At 41.3% G+C, this 14,429-nt stretch overlaps 1 protein-coding gene across 6 annotated transcripts in view; it reads left to right on the top strand.

Annotated features, from left to right (window-relative positions):
* LOC105471817 (BCL2 like 11) overlaps positions 1 to 14,429 on the top strand; it is a 45,142-nt gene that overhangs the window by 567 nt on the left and 30,146 nt on the right. For 2 of the 6 annotated variants that reach the window (XR_011612006.1, XM_011724564.2), the window contains exon 2: positions 594 to 730. Coding sequence is in view for 3 of the 6 variants with exons in the window: in XM_011724564.2 (XP_011722866.1) it covers positions 594 to 730 (137 nt within the window). In the remaining 3 variants the exon portion in view is untranslated. Of the gene's footprint in view, positions 1 to 27; positions 396 to 593; positions 1,001 to 14,429 lie in introns of those variants that run through there. The other 4 variants (XR_981364.2, XM_011724561.2, XR_981365.3 and 1 more) reach the window with 3 other exon arrangements.

Here is a 14,429-nt window from a genome sequence, read left to right as displayed (position 1 = left end):
CCGCGGGAGGGAGGGACCACGGGCGGAGAGAGCGCCAGAGCCGGGCCGAGCCGCGCTGGAGTTACAAACTCTATTGTGACGCACTTACTACGACTGACGGCCGCTGCCAAACCTTCCCCAGACTTGCTGCCCTCAGCATTTTCGGCAAACAATGGGGCCGGAGCAGGGAACGCGGCCAGCCGCCTGCAATCGCTGCGTCTGCGCCCGCTCCTATGCTCCAGCGTCCTACCTAACGCCGGGAAGTCAGAGCCGCTGGGAGTTTCTGACTTATCCAAGTCCGTCCTGGGCAAAGAGCACACGCGAATAGACTTCAGATTAACTACTTTTCTGGAAACGCGCGTGTGTGTGCACCAGTTCCGCAAGCTGTTGACATTGTTACTGTATTTTGTTTGGGGGTACGAAGTTTAATCCCACCTTCTACCAAAAAAAAATTATACCTTTATTATTTTAGGTGCAATTTTTTTATTTGGGAGATTGTCGGAAAAGTATAGAACATAAAGTATTTGGGATTAACCCTAAGAGCTGATTTATTCTTTTTTTTTTTTTTTTTTTTTTTTTGCTTAAAATAATCTTAGTTTTTATTTTACTTGCAGAAAAAAAGACCAAATGGCAAAGCAACCTTCTGATGTAAGTTCTGAGTGTGACCGAGAAGGTAGACAATTGCAGCCTGCGGAGAGGCCTCCCCAGCTCAGACCTGGGGCCCCTACCTCCCTACAGACAGAGCCACAAGGTAATCCCGAAGGCAATCACGGAGGTGAAGGGGACAGCTGCCCCCACGGCAGCCCTCAGGGCCCGCTGGCCCCACCGGCCAGCCCTGGCCCTTTTGCTACCAGATCCCCGCTTTTCATCTTTATGAGAAGATCCTCCCTGCTGTCTCGATCCTCCAGTGGGTATTTCTCTTTTGACACAGACAGGAGCCCAGCACCCATGAGTTGTGACAAATCAACACAAACCCCAAGTCCTCCTTGCCAGGCCTTCAACCACTATCTCAGTGCAATGGGTAAGCAATGCCTGGGTAAGAGGCAGTTGACGTGTGGATGGTTGAATCTGCTTGAAGACTGTGTGTGGCATTTAAAATCCCCTTTTAAAATCCCATAACTGATTTATTCTACGTTTTGATGGGAATGGAGGATGTGTCAAACTATCAACCAACTTTTTTTTGAGACGCGTCTTGCTCTGTCGCCCAGGCTGGAGTGCAGTGGTGCAATCTCAGCTCACTGCAACCTCCACCTCCCGGGTTCAAGCAATTCTCTTGCCTCAGTCTCCCGAGTAGCTGGGACTACAGGCGCGTGCCACCACGCCCAGCTAATTTTTTGTATTTTTGGTAGAGATGGGGTTTCACTGTGTTAGCCATGATAGTCTCAATCTCCTGACCTTGTAATCTGTCTGTCTCAGCCTCCCAAAGTGCTGGGATTACAGACGTGAGCCACCACGCATGGCCCAAGCCAACATTTTTACAAAGTTACTAACTTTTGTGGCAGTGATGAGTTGAGGTCCAAACATTAGCTCTCAGGTCTGCCTTCATTAAGCAAAAGTGTGTTACCACGACATGTTTTAACCACCAGGCTTTACATAGTAATGACATTTTGCATGAAAGGGAACTCATCGTTTACAGAAAATAGCTTAATAATCAAAAGTGTAAAGAAAGATGACAATCATTTTTGAAAACGGCACTTTTAAGAAAATGAACGAGTTCGTGAAAGCAGTACCAACATAGAACCATGAAAATGGTTTGTTTTCTGCTTAAATTCCTCTTTACACTTCTTGCTCAGAGGGTTTGGACATAGTGCTAATCAGATTAGGTTGTCGGTTTTTATTTCAGGGATTAAAGGCAGTTGTAGGGTTTGAACCAAGAGTGGCTAACATAAATACCACAGAGGCCTGCAGCAAAATCATGGAAGGAACTGAGCTGGTGGAGACTGGTGAATTGGAGAGTATTTGCCCCTTCTATGTTTGGGCCACGCCTAATTGTGGCTGTGAGGACATGTGGTCTCAGGGTGGGTTTTTCCTATATTGCAAGATAACCCAGGAATGCAAAATTGATGCCAGATACCCTGTTTCAACATTGACAGCTAATTTAGATTTTGAAAACATTGTACAAGCTGAAAAGAAACATCTGCAGACTTGATGTGGCCCTTGAACCTCCAGCATGTGACTTTGGGTGCATACTTTGGGTAACCCTCGTGAGGGTCTGAGTCTGTGTTGATCAACTTGCTGTTGCCCACCAGTGGAAAAGGTTCATGTCTTGATCAGGAGTCAATCACATTGACCATTCGTCGAGATTAGCTTGCCATACATGAGCAAGATAGAAGTAAGTCGGTAAAGTTATCAATTAGGAAATCCAGTACAGAGTCTATTATTGTACTTCATGATGAAGGCTAACTTAACAAACCCATCAAAGTAGACACTGGAACAAAATGACATTTCTAAATACCATCTAACTCTGTTTTCATAGGCTTCAGTGAGGTAAATCGGGCAGGTGTTTGCCCACGTTACAGAATTGGAAAGAACCTCAGAGTGGTGGTCACTTGTCAGAGGTTGGGCACACCTGTGAAGTGGTGGGCAGAAATGACAAACATCCCAGCAGCTACACATGTTGGCTGCACATCTCCTGCCAAATGCCAGGAGGTACTTTTTTAGGGCCCCTCCTTAGGGAAAGGAGCTGGAAGTTTTATTATTGCTGTTACTACTACTCATGAACTCATTTCGGCCTTAGAAGTTCTTGGTGCTTATAGTTTTTGTTCTACTCATGAAAATGCTCCCCCATATATGTGATCATTCTTGCTTACTATAACATCCTTGCTTACTAAATGAGTTAAAAAGGGCTTTATGGTGTGTATCCTGAAACATGTACTTTAAAGACCTTCTGGAAGCTATTAGCTTTTCACACTTTCACAACAAAAGCTTCACACTTGTGGTTATTGAGCTATTTTCTCTAACCAGGTCCCTTTCAAGCAAAATGCATACATTGGTCTCTGTAGATGGTAGGTTAATGCATGGAAATAGTTTCTCCTTCCCTGGAACTGGGAATAGTGGGTGAGATAGTATATTTTTTAATGTAAAGACAGGCATGAATGCTTTTTTTGGTGATAAATACTATTTTACAAGCTAATTATAAGTTAAGCACTGTTACTTGAGATGAAAGATATAGGGCTTCAAAGATCATAATCTAAATAATTATGCACAGTTAATGGTTATACCTGTGAAGTAAAGTAGTGGATCCTGAGGTATAATTTTATAGTACTAGCTACATTTCAGTAGATGGTGTGATGAAGAGTTTAATGCATAGGATTAACTGAGAAGTTACAAGGAGTTTGGTTTAAAGTTAATGTCCCGAGGTAAATTTTCAGTGTTAAGTTTTTGGGAGATTTGTTTTGGAAGAGGATGAGTTGTGGTTGGGGGAGGAAAGAACTTAGCCAGATGTGAGTTTCTTAAATTGAAGCATAAAATTTACAATTTGTGTAGTCCATAATTTTCTGTGGACATTCTACAGTCTTAGTTCATGCCTGAAGACCACTGAAATAATGCTGAGTTCATAAGTGGTTCTCTTGACATTGTTTAGTATTCTTTACTCAACCCTATCCATGAAGTTCTTCAATGAAGCTTTTGATAGTTTATTGCAAAATACATTTTTCACAAAGAAGTCATTATGATTGGTTTGAACTAGTGGAACACAAATGTGAGGTTAAAAAGAGGTTCGCCTTAGCCAGGGGCTCCTTTAGCCACAAAGCAGTTTTTTGCTCAGCAACTTGGGTTAGACATCAGTGTGTCTTGAAGTTTTGTTTTTGCATCTTTGTTCTAATGAGAAAGTAAAGTCCTGTGAGGAATGTATAGTAATTACGTGTATTAATACTATTTTCATATTTTCCTTTATGTCTCTGATTTTTCTGAAGACAGATTCAAGGAATCAAGGAATATATTTATCTGTTGGGCAACAGATGCAGTTTTTTCACTTTTCCTCAATTTTAGTCTCCTTACACTCTGGGAGGATTAACTTGAGAAATGATACCTTAGTGAATAACTGATTATTTTTATCAAAATCACTCACATGTGTCGGTTTACTGAGTGCCTTTTTGGATGAGTGTTTTATGCCATATGTGTTTTTAATGCAAATTAAAGCGTAGTCAGTACACTAAAGTGTAGTCGGTACGATTGAAAATAAGAGTTGAGAAAAGTTAGGACATGGAGGAATGCTCCCTAGTGTCATGTTAGTAAATGTCTTCAATTTTATACTTGTTCCCTGGCACATCGGAATTCACAGATGGGAGTTAATGGCTTTCTTCTTCTTTTTTTTTTCCTCAGTGTCTTGTGGGTACTTCTCTTATAGCTGGTAATTGTCTGACCCCTCCTTTAGTTTGTGAGCTCCCTGGGCGGGGAATAATGTCCTGCAGATGCTAGCGAGTGCCTGACAAAGAGGAGAAGCCCAGGAGATGTTGCGGGTCAATCCACCTCTGCCTGTTAGCCTTTCCAAGGAGCAGTTTTTAACTGAGGACAAATAGTTTAAGAAGGCAGGTAGCAAGAAAAAGATCCTGACCTCTGCTCCGCCAAAATGTTTTTAATTACCTGGATCTAGCTGTAAGGATTGCCACATAGTGGTGATAGCTAAGGTCTAGCTCAGCACTGCACAGCAGGGAAGCCACGCACAGTATTAAGCACTTGACATAGGACTAGTCTGAACTGAGTTGTGCTGTCAGTGTTGATACACACTGGATTTTGAGGAAATAAAAAAGAATGCAAAATAGTTTAATTGTTTTCATATGGGTTACATGTTGAAATGGTATTTTAAATATATAGGTTAAATGTAATATAAACTTGTATTGCAGTTAAAAAAACACAAAGCATAAAATTTACCACCTAAACGATTTATTTCTAAGTGTACTGTTCAGTAGTGTTCAGGTCACTCATTTTGTTGTGCAGCCAATCTCCAAAACTTCTTCACCTTGTAAAACAGAAACTCCGTACTCATTAAATAACTCCCCATTTCTCCCTCCCCCCAGCTTCTGACAACCATCATTCTATTTTCTGTTATCAATTTGACAACTTCAGGTACCTTATATCAGTGAAATTTATACAGTATTTGCCCTTCTATAACGGGCTTATTTCACTTAGCATAATGTCGTCAGGGTTTATTTATCTTGCAGAATGTCAGAATTTCCTTCCTTTTTAAGGCTGAAGGTTGTTCCAGTGTGTGTATATCACATATTTCATGGATCCATTCAGTTATCAGGGACACTTGGGTTGCTTCTGCTTTTTGGCTGTTGTGAGTAGTGCTGCTATGAACATAGGTATGCAAATATCTTTTGGGGGTTCTGCTTTGAAGTTTTTTGGATATATACTTGGAAGTGGAATTGCCAGATCATATGGTAATTCTATTTTTAATTTTTGGGGGAACCATCATGCTGTTCTCCATAGAGGCTGTGCCATTTTACATTCCCACCAACAGGGCACAAGGGTTCCAATGTCTCCACATACTCACCAACACTTTTTTTATTTATTTTAACAGTAGTCATCCTAGAGGATATAGGTGATAGTTCATTGTGGTTTGGATTTATATTTACTGGCTTAGATTTGTATGGCCACCACCACAGTCAAGATACAGAACAACTCAACCACAAGGATTTCTCATGATACCTTTTTATAAGCACAGCCACCTCTCTCCCTCTTCCTTGAGCATCTAGTCATGCTCATCGGTGATTAAATAAAATGTATTTTAATATTGACTTTCTCTGTTTCTTTCTACCTTTTTAAACGTGGCTACTAGAAAAATGCAAAATTCGATCTGTGGCTGGTGTTCTGTATCATCTCAACAGGCTGGCCTCACAGAGAGAGGAACTGGAGTGTGCAGTGCTGCTCTAGCAAGCAAGACTTGACTTTTCCCACTCAGGGCACATCACTTCCAAGAAGCTTACTCCTTGGGTTATTTGGTTGACCTAAGAGAATGAAAGTGATCAGCCGAATCTTGTGAGCATTTTAAACATTAAATGAGCATTGTAAACAGCGGCATTCTCCAGGCAAATATGGAGTTTTGTTTTACCTCTTTAAACTCCATGGTATATTTGGACTTCAAAAAGTAGATGGTAGAGCACATGCTTCCTCAGCACCTCCAGGCTGCCTGGAGCCTCGCAATAGAGGTGTCTTTGAGGGAGTCCCAGCTCTGTTTCTGAAACCCCATAGTCGCTTGTTTGACACCAAGAGAAATAAGGAAACTTTTTAGGTCCTAAGTGGGAAGAGAAAGTGCTAGAAGAGAACGATATTCTGCTTTACCAGTTCCAAACACATTAATTGTTAGTTACCCAATTTTAAATTTGCATCTTAAAACAATTTTTTTTCAGATAATTATAGATTCCCATACATTTATAGGAAATAATGCAAAGAAATCGTATATGCCATTCACCCAGTTTCCTATAGTGGTAACATCTTGCCGAATTATAGTATGCTGTCACAACCAGCAATTTTACATTAACAGAATCCTTCTACCGTATTGAGATTTCATCAGTTTCACATGCAGTCCATTTCATGTGTCTGTGAGTGTTTACTTCTATTCAGTTTTATCAAATGTGTAGGTTTGTATGGCCAACACCACAGTCAAGTTACAGAGCAACTCCACCACAAGGATTTCTCATGATACCTTTTTATAGCCACAGCCACCTTTTTGTCTCTTCCTTGCCCCTGATAACCACTCATCTGATCTACATATCTGTACTTTTGTCATTTCAAGGATGCTGTATAAGTATAATCATACTGAATGTAACCTTTTGAGATTGGCTTTTTTCACTCAGCATAATTCCCTTGAAATTAATCAGAGATGTTGCGTAACAATAGTGCCTTGTTTTTTATTGCTGAATAGTATTCCATAGATGATGCACCACAGTTTGCTTAACTATTCACCTGTTGAAGGACACTGTGTTTGCATGTTCTGGCAAGGCCCTGGCACAGCTGGAACTCAGGGAGGATTAGAAGTATTTATTGTACTTTTACTTCTCGTTTTTGTGTGTGTTTGTTTGTTTTTGAGACAGTCTCACTCTGTTGCCCAAGCTGGAGTGCACTGGTACTATCTTGGCTCACTGCAACCTCCAACTCCCAAGTTCAAGCGGTTCTCCTGCCTCAGCCTCCCAAGTAGCTGGGATTACAGGCACGCACCACCACACCCAGCTAATTTTTGTATTTTTAGTAGAGATGGGTTTCGCCACGTTGGCCAGGCTGGTCTCAAACTCCTGACCTCAAGTGATTGGCCCGCCTTGGCCTCCCAAAGTGCTGGGATTACAGGCCTGAGCCACCATGCCTGGGCCTACTTTTAGCATCTGTGTGTTCAGTTTTAGTATATAGAAATACAGTTGATTTTTGTGTGTTGGTCTTCTGTTGTGTAGTTTGCTGAACTCCTTAATTCCAAGAGTTTTTCATAGATTTCCTGGGAGATCTGTATAGTTATGTGATCTGCAAATAGGGACAGTTTTATATCTTCTTTCTGATCTGTGTAATTCATTTTCTTGCCCGGTTGCACTAGCTAGAACTTCTCGTGTTTGTGTTGACTGGGAGTGGTGAGAGCAAACGTCCATACCCTGTCCCCAGTCTTAGGGGGAAAGCTTTCTGTTTTTAATCATTAAATATGATGCTAAGTGTAGGTTTTATATGAGTGCTCTTAAAAAGAATGAGAAAGTTTTAACCTGTATTCCCAGAATGCTGAGAGTTTTTGTCATAAATAGATGGTGTTAGGTTTTGTAAAATGTTTCTGTATCCGTTGATGTGAGCCCCTGATGTTAATTTATGTTAACCTGTTGATATGGGGCATTCCATTGATTTGCAACGTTAAGTCTCTCTTGGATGTCTGAGACGAATCCTGCCTGGGCAGGGTCTGTAATTCTTTTCATGCACTGCTGGATTGAATTTGTCGATATTTTGTTTAGAGTATTTGTGCCTAAGTTCTTGAGAGGTGTCTGTTGTTTTAAGACTGTCTGGTTTTTATATCAGGACCTTAGTTAGGAAGGGTTCCCTCTTTTATTTTCAGGAAGAGATTGTGTAAAATTGATATTGATTCTTCTCTCAATGTAGAATTCTGTAGTGAAACCATCTAGGCCAGGATATTTTTTTGGGGGGTGGCAGGGGGCATTTAGATTATATATTTATTTTTTTCTTAGTTTTTGTAGGACTGTTCAGGTTGTCTGTTTCTTCTCAGTTGAGTTTTGATAGTTTGTAGCTTTTGAGGAATTGGTCCATTTCTTCTAAGTTGTTGAATTTATGAATGTGAAAAGCATTTGTAGTACTCCCATATTTTTAATGGATGCAGGATCTGTTGTGGTAACTCCTGCTTCATTTCTGATACTGGTAATTTGTGTTTTTTTAATCTCTATCAGTCTTTCTAAAAGTTTATCAGTTTTGACTTTTTTTTAAACCAGTTTTTTGTTCCACTGGTTTTTCTCTACTTTCTTATTATTAATTTTATTGTTTATTATTTCCTCGTGCTTGCTTTGTGCTAGGTAGGTTCTTTTCCTAGTTTCTTGAGATGGAAACTTGGAATAGTGTTTTGAGACCTTTCCTCCTCTCTTTTCTTCTTACTGTTTTCTCAGAAGGAAACATTTAATACGTATTTACAAACAGAAACACTATCTCGGGCAGCCTCAAGATGAGATGGTAGATCCCTGCATGGTTACCCTCCAGACCCAGGGCTTATGTGCCATAGGGAAAGGGTGTATATGCTTCAGAAGGGATGTATAGGACAGTTGCTTAAGGGCAGGATTTATGGTAAGATAATATGAAACTAAGGACAGGATTGATGGTAAGTACATGCCCGTACCCAAGGAACAGTAGATAAAATAGAAATCTTGGAGGCATTCCCAAAACCAGGGTTAATCAGAAGTCAACACAGCAGATTAGCATCCAAGATGGAGTTGTTTGGCCTCCACACTCCAGCCCCCAGTCTGGCTTTTACAGTCTCATGTGCCTTGCTCTCCTGCCATGGTCCCTGAGCCTTTAGTGGGTGTGCTTCACTTTGTATAGCTTTACCAGTAGTGCCTTGGCAATGGAAAAATAGATTGGGCACAGTGGGATTCCAAATGAGGGAGATTCTCAGGCTTTGACTAATCATTTGCAGTCCTCAGAATGCCTTGATTCTGGTTTTCTCGGAAGAAGCAAAACGAGATAAATACTGTTAATATCCACACAAGGATTATAATGAAAAAGAACATGAAGAAAATTAGAACTCAGTTCTTTAGAGACTTGTAGCTAGGAAATAATTCAGGATGCAGTTTGAATTGTAGGCAAGTAATGAAAACTCAAAAATAATGGTTAGGGCTAGAATCTGATAACAGGTATTATAGTTTTCTTTGGAGCATATTTTTTTCTCTCCAGTTTCCCCATTCCTATCAAGGACCAGTTTATTTGCAAAATACATGTTAGTCTCATTATACTTAGCCTGATTATTTGCCTAAAGTGCAGCAAGAAAAGTGATTGGCCATGTAGGCTTTTTTTAAGTTGGCTTTGCTGGAATTTTTTCATAAGAAATCTCAGATTGGACTTTTAGAAGCCTCCAGGCAAAGCCAAGCTGAAAATTTGCCACCAAACATTGCTTGTAATACCTACAAATCGGGTGAATTCCGTTCTCCTCGAGGTCCCAAAGTATCTTGAGGTTCCTGGGCCTGTCGGAAAATGACATTCTTTGCTTATCGAAGGTCAGGAACCTTGTAAGGGAGCTGTGTAGACAGGTACCAGGCCTGTCTTTTCAAGGGGCTTTTTATTCTTTAAAGCAGTCTGGTCATATCTGAAAATATTCCATTCAGTTAAAGCCTTGGTAAAACAACCCATGTGTCCAATTGCATATAGAACATACTCTGTACAATTTTAGTTCTTTTAAATGTGTCAAGGTTTGTTTTGTAGCTCAGGATATGGTCTATTTTGGTGACTGTTACGAAAGAAAACAGATTCTTACTGAACTTATGCAAATAACTATATTGCCATAAAATAAGAATACTCATGAGTAGTTTCCAAATTTTGGAGAACTCAGAGAGAAAGGTAAATTTTGCTTACAAAAGTATGCTTTACTCAATTATAAGCTATAAACAACTCAAAAGCAAAATGATTTTCTTCAATTAGAATGGCAGCCTTCCAAACAGCATGCTGTCCATTCACCTTGGAACTGCCATCCACAAACCCAGGGGCCATGTCTCAGGACCAGAGATGGTGGAGTCTTACCTAACCCTTTCGCTTTTCTAATGTAAGCATTTATTCAGCGCTAGAAGTTTGCTTTTCACCACTACCTAGCTGCATCCCATGTGTTTTGGTATGTTGTGTTTTCATTTTCATTGAGTTCTCTCTATATATTTTTAAATTTCCTTTGAGACCTCCTCTTTGACCCTAGGTTATTTAGAAGTGTGTTTTTTTCCCAAATCTGTGGAGACTGTCCTGTTTTCTGTTACTGTTTTCTTTCTGATTCTATTATGGTCAGAGAGCAAATTGATACTATTTCAGTTTTACAAATGTGTCGAGATTTGTTTTATAGCCCAGGATATGGTCTTCTGGTGACTGATCCATGCTGCATGGGTACTTGAAAAAAAATCTGTATTCTGCTGCTGTTGGGTAGAGTGTTCGTTATATATACATCATTCAGATCTTATTGGTTGGTTGTATTGTTCAGTTCTTGTCTCTCCTTGCTGATTTTACTGTCTTGTTCTGTCAGTTGCTGAGAATGTGGTGCTGAAATCTCCAGCTGTTTCCTTTCAGCTCTATCAGAGTTTGCTTCATGTCTTTTGAGGTGCTGTTGTTTGGAGTTTACACATTTAAAATGTCTTCATGTTGGATCCAATCTTCTATCATTGCTGTAAAATGTACTTTATTTGGTATTGGTAGCACTTCTGCTTTTTTAACATTAATGTATTAATGTTAACATAGTATTACCTTTTTCCATCCTTTCACTTTCAGTCTGCATGTGTTGTATTTGAGGTAAGTTTTTTATATATGGCATGTCTTTAGATGAACCTGTTTTATCTGGTCTGCCAAATCTGTCTCTTACATGGTCTAGACCATTTACATTTAACATAAGATATATAAGTCTAAATGCCTTTTTATTATTTGTCTTCTGTTTCCTCTGTTCTTTGTTTCTTTTTTTGTTTTTTAACCTTCCTGTGGGTTATGCAAACATTTTCTAGGATTTCATTTTGATTTGTTTGTGGCGTTTTAAAATATAGTGCTCTGTATCATTTTAGTGGTTGTTCCAGGTATTACAGTGTATGTGTGGAATATATATTCTAAGTCTGCTGGTATCAATGGTCACAGCATTCTATGACGGGAGCTGAAGAATAGAAACCTTACTTTTCTTTAGGCTCGTTTAGCCCCATTTTTCAAATATAATTGTCTAAGTTTCCTCCACGTACATTGAGCACTGAATGAGTTGGTGGTGTGATTTTTGCTTCAATCATCAAATATGATTTAAGAAAGTACTGTTGGTCTACTAATGGTCACTCCCATGTTTCCCCTTCCAATGTTCTTTCCTTTCTGAAATTCTAAGCTTTCTTCTTTTGTCATTTCCTTTCCGTTTAGAGAACTTCCTTAGTTCTTTAATGATAGGTCTGTTAGTAACAACTCCTCTGAGTTCTCCTTCCAGGAATGTCTTTATTTCCCCTTCAGTCCAGAAGGATATCTTCACTGAAGATAGAATTCGCCGTTGATGTATCTTTCAGTACTTGGAAAACATGCCACTTTCTTCTGGCCTCTATGGTTTTAGATGAGAAATCCCTTGTCATTTGAATTGGTGTTCTCAACTAAGTTGTGTGTCATTCCTGTGTGGCTGCTTTCAAGATTCTTTGTCTTTTATATTAAGAAGTTTAATTGTGATGTGTCTTGTCATGGGTTTCTCTGGGTTTATGCTTTTTGGGGTGCACTCAGCATCTTGAATCTGGAGTTTCATGTTTTATGCCAGGTTTGGGAAGTTTTCAGCCATTATGTCTTCAAATACTTTTCCAGTCCCTTCCTCTCCTTTGGAACTCTGATGATAAGAATGTTAGTGCTTTTGTTAGTCTTGTAAGTCCCTGAGACTGTTCATTTTTTTCCAGTATATTTTCTCTCTCTTCAGATTGAGTAAATTCTATTGATTTTGCCTCATATTCACTGATTTTTAAACTTATGTTTAATTATATTTTTCAATTCTATGATTTCTGCCTGTTTCTACTAGGTAAGTTGGAAGTTCAGATTCCTCCTTGGCCTTGCTGGTACTTTCCAAGCAAAATAGGGGCCCCGGTGCACACTGCTTTATTGTGTCCAGTTGTTGGGGGAGGTGTGTAAGCTTGGCTCCCTCAGCCACTGCTGACACCAGGAAGCAGGGAGACCGTAGAGGGCTGCCTCACGCCTTGTTTCTGCAGAGTAGAGGCCAGAACTCAGCTTCCCTCTGCCCCCCCCACCACCACCAGGGGTGGGGGAGTCGGGTACAACATGCCAACCAGGCCCACTTTCCATTACCTGATTCTCCCTCTTTGATGCTGGGTCGGGGAGTTCTCTTTTGTTCTCTTTAATTAGTCAGATAGGGTGGAGACTCAGTACCCACTGGGTGCCCAGATACCCAAGGCTAGGGCTGGGAGAGCCGGTGGGCCCATGAACCTTGTTTTGCACTGTCTGGTTCAGTGGGTGTATGTAATATCATGTCAACTAACTAATCCCACCTTGTGCCCACACCTTGCTGTTTCGTAGAGGTGGAGGCTTAGCTCACTGCTCACTGCTTAGCCCCACTAATGTTACCCTGGGAGGGGAGTTAGATAGCTGTCCTACTAACACTGCTCTGGCAAGGCAAGCCGGATCACCTCTGCCTGCTTCTGCCGGGCAGGATCCGGGAGATCGGCCTGCTGACACCATCTGGTGGTGGAATCAGAGCACGCCTTGCGTCCCCTGGGCTGGGGATGGGCTGGAAGATCAACTCCCCACTCTGGCCATGCTGTGCTATGGAGCTGCTGCCAGGGGTGTTGTGGTTTTCCCATTGCTATTTGGCTGGAGTAGGGCAGAAATCATGAAGTGGTTTTCTGTTGTTAGGTCACCCTCTTTTCAGTCCCTTGGCGATGGAGAAGAGGCCTCCCATGGAGCTGTTATCTACGCCTCTTGGAGAGGCCCAGTCGGAGGTTTCTTCTGCAGCATGCTGTCCAGGATACATGGGAGTGAGGAAAATGGCATACTCCCTGTCCGTCATCCCTCAAGTCCTGAGGTCCCCAGCAGCCCGTCCTATTTCCCACTTCAGTTTTCCTGGGCCTGCTCGTTGTGTTCTGTCTAGGGTTGTCTGGGGTTCTGTCTCAGGTCTTCAGTTGGGAGAGGAAGGACCTGGGGAGATGGCTTCTCCGCCTTAGTGGAACTAGAGATCTACAGCTTCCTTTAAGTGTTGATGGTGACTATTTGTCTTAGTCCCTTTGAGCTGCTCTGAAGGAATACCTGAGACTGGGTGGCTTATGAACAACAGAAGTTTATTTCTCACAATTCTGGAGGGCGATAAGTCCAAGACGAAAGCAGGTTTGGTGTGTGGGGTGAGGGCCACTTAGACGGCACCTTCGAGCTGTGTCCTCGAGTGATAAAAAGGGTGAGGGTTTCTCCGGGGTCTCTTTTGTGAGATCTCTAATCCCTTTCCAATGGCCCCACCTCCTAACACCCATCACCTTCAAGGTTAGGTTTCAGCGAGAGTTTTGGGGGGATGTAATATTCATACCATAGCAGTATCAATTGGCTCTGACTGCAAAGACTACTCTGAATTTTAGAAGTTACTTCTTTCCCTCTTTCTTTTTACTCTCTATATGGAATAACAGACTTACAACGATGGAAAGAGATTTAGCCGTGATCCAGGCCACCTTTTTCAGATGATAACCATAGTATCTATTGCTGTAACTCTACTGTGTGTGACTCTCGTGGTGTGCCCATAGGGCGTGCTCTGTGCTGCTTTCAAACATCACTCCTGAAAATGTCTGGGTAACCCAAGTCCGATTTTACATGCCTTAGGGGGGATTTCTTACTAAAGATTCTGACTTGTTTTATATTTAGGGTACTTGTGGTAGGTTTAGAGATGTACACCTAATTGCCAGTTGAATGCTGTACATTCTGATGCCTTGCTGCTTGACCTACTTTAAAACCATTAAATCTGATCATTGGCCCAGTCTCCACATACCCCATGTCTGTGGTCATCCTGCCTGTCACAGGACTCGCTTTGAACCACCACCTCTCCCTACCCGTCTCCACCTCCCACACCAGAATTAAGTTGTCTCCATTCCTTCTTTGTTAGGCCAGCCTCAGTCTCTCAATGTATTCCTCATGTGATGACATTTCTAGCCTAATCCACTTCTGGTCCCTGCTCAGTCAATGGCTGAGACTTGTGGTGGAACATCTGACCTCAGACTGCCTTCCTTCTCTGCAAGTCTCATCACACTGTGGACAGAAGCCAAACACCTGTCCTTGGAGACCTCACAGGCTCCTGT

The sequence above is a fragment of the Macaca nemestrina genome, chromosome 13 (genome assembly GCF_043159975.1).
Source record: "Macaca nemestrina isolate mMacNem1 chromosome 13, mMacNem.hap1, whole genome shotgun sequence".
In the NCBI taxonomy this organism is placed as follows: Eukaryota; Metazoa; Chordata; class Mammalia; order Primates; family Cercopithecidae; genus Macaca; species Macaca nemestrina.
Note: the sequence above shows the minus strand (reverse complement) of the source record. Positions and strands in the feature narration are given on the sequence as shown.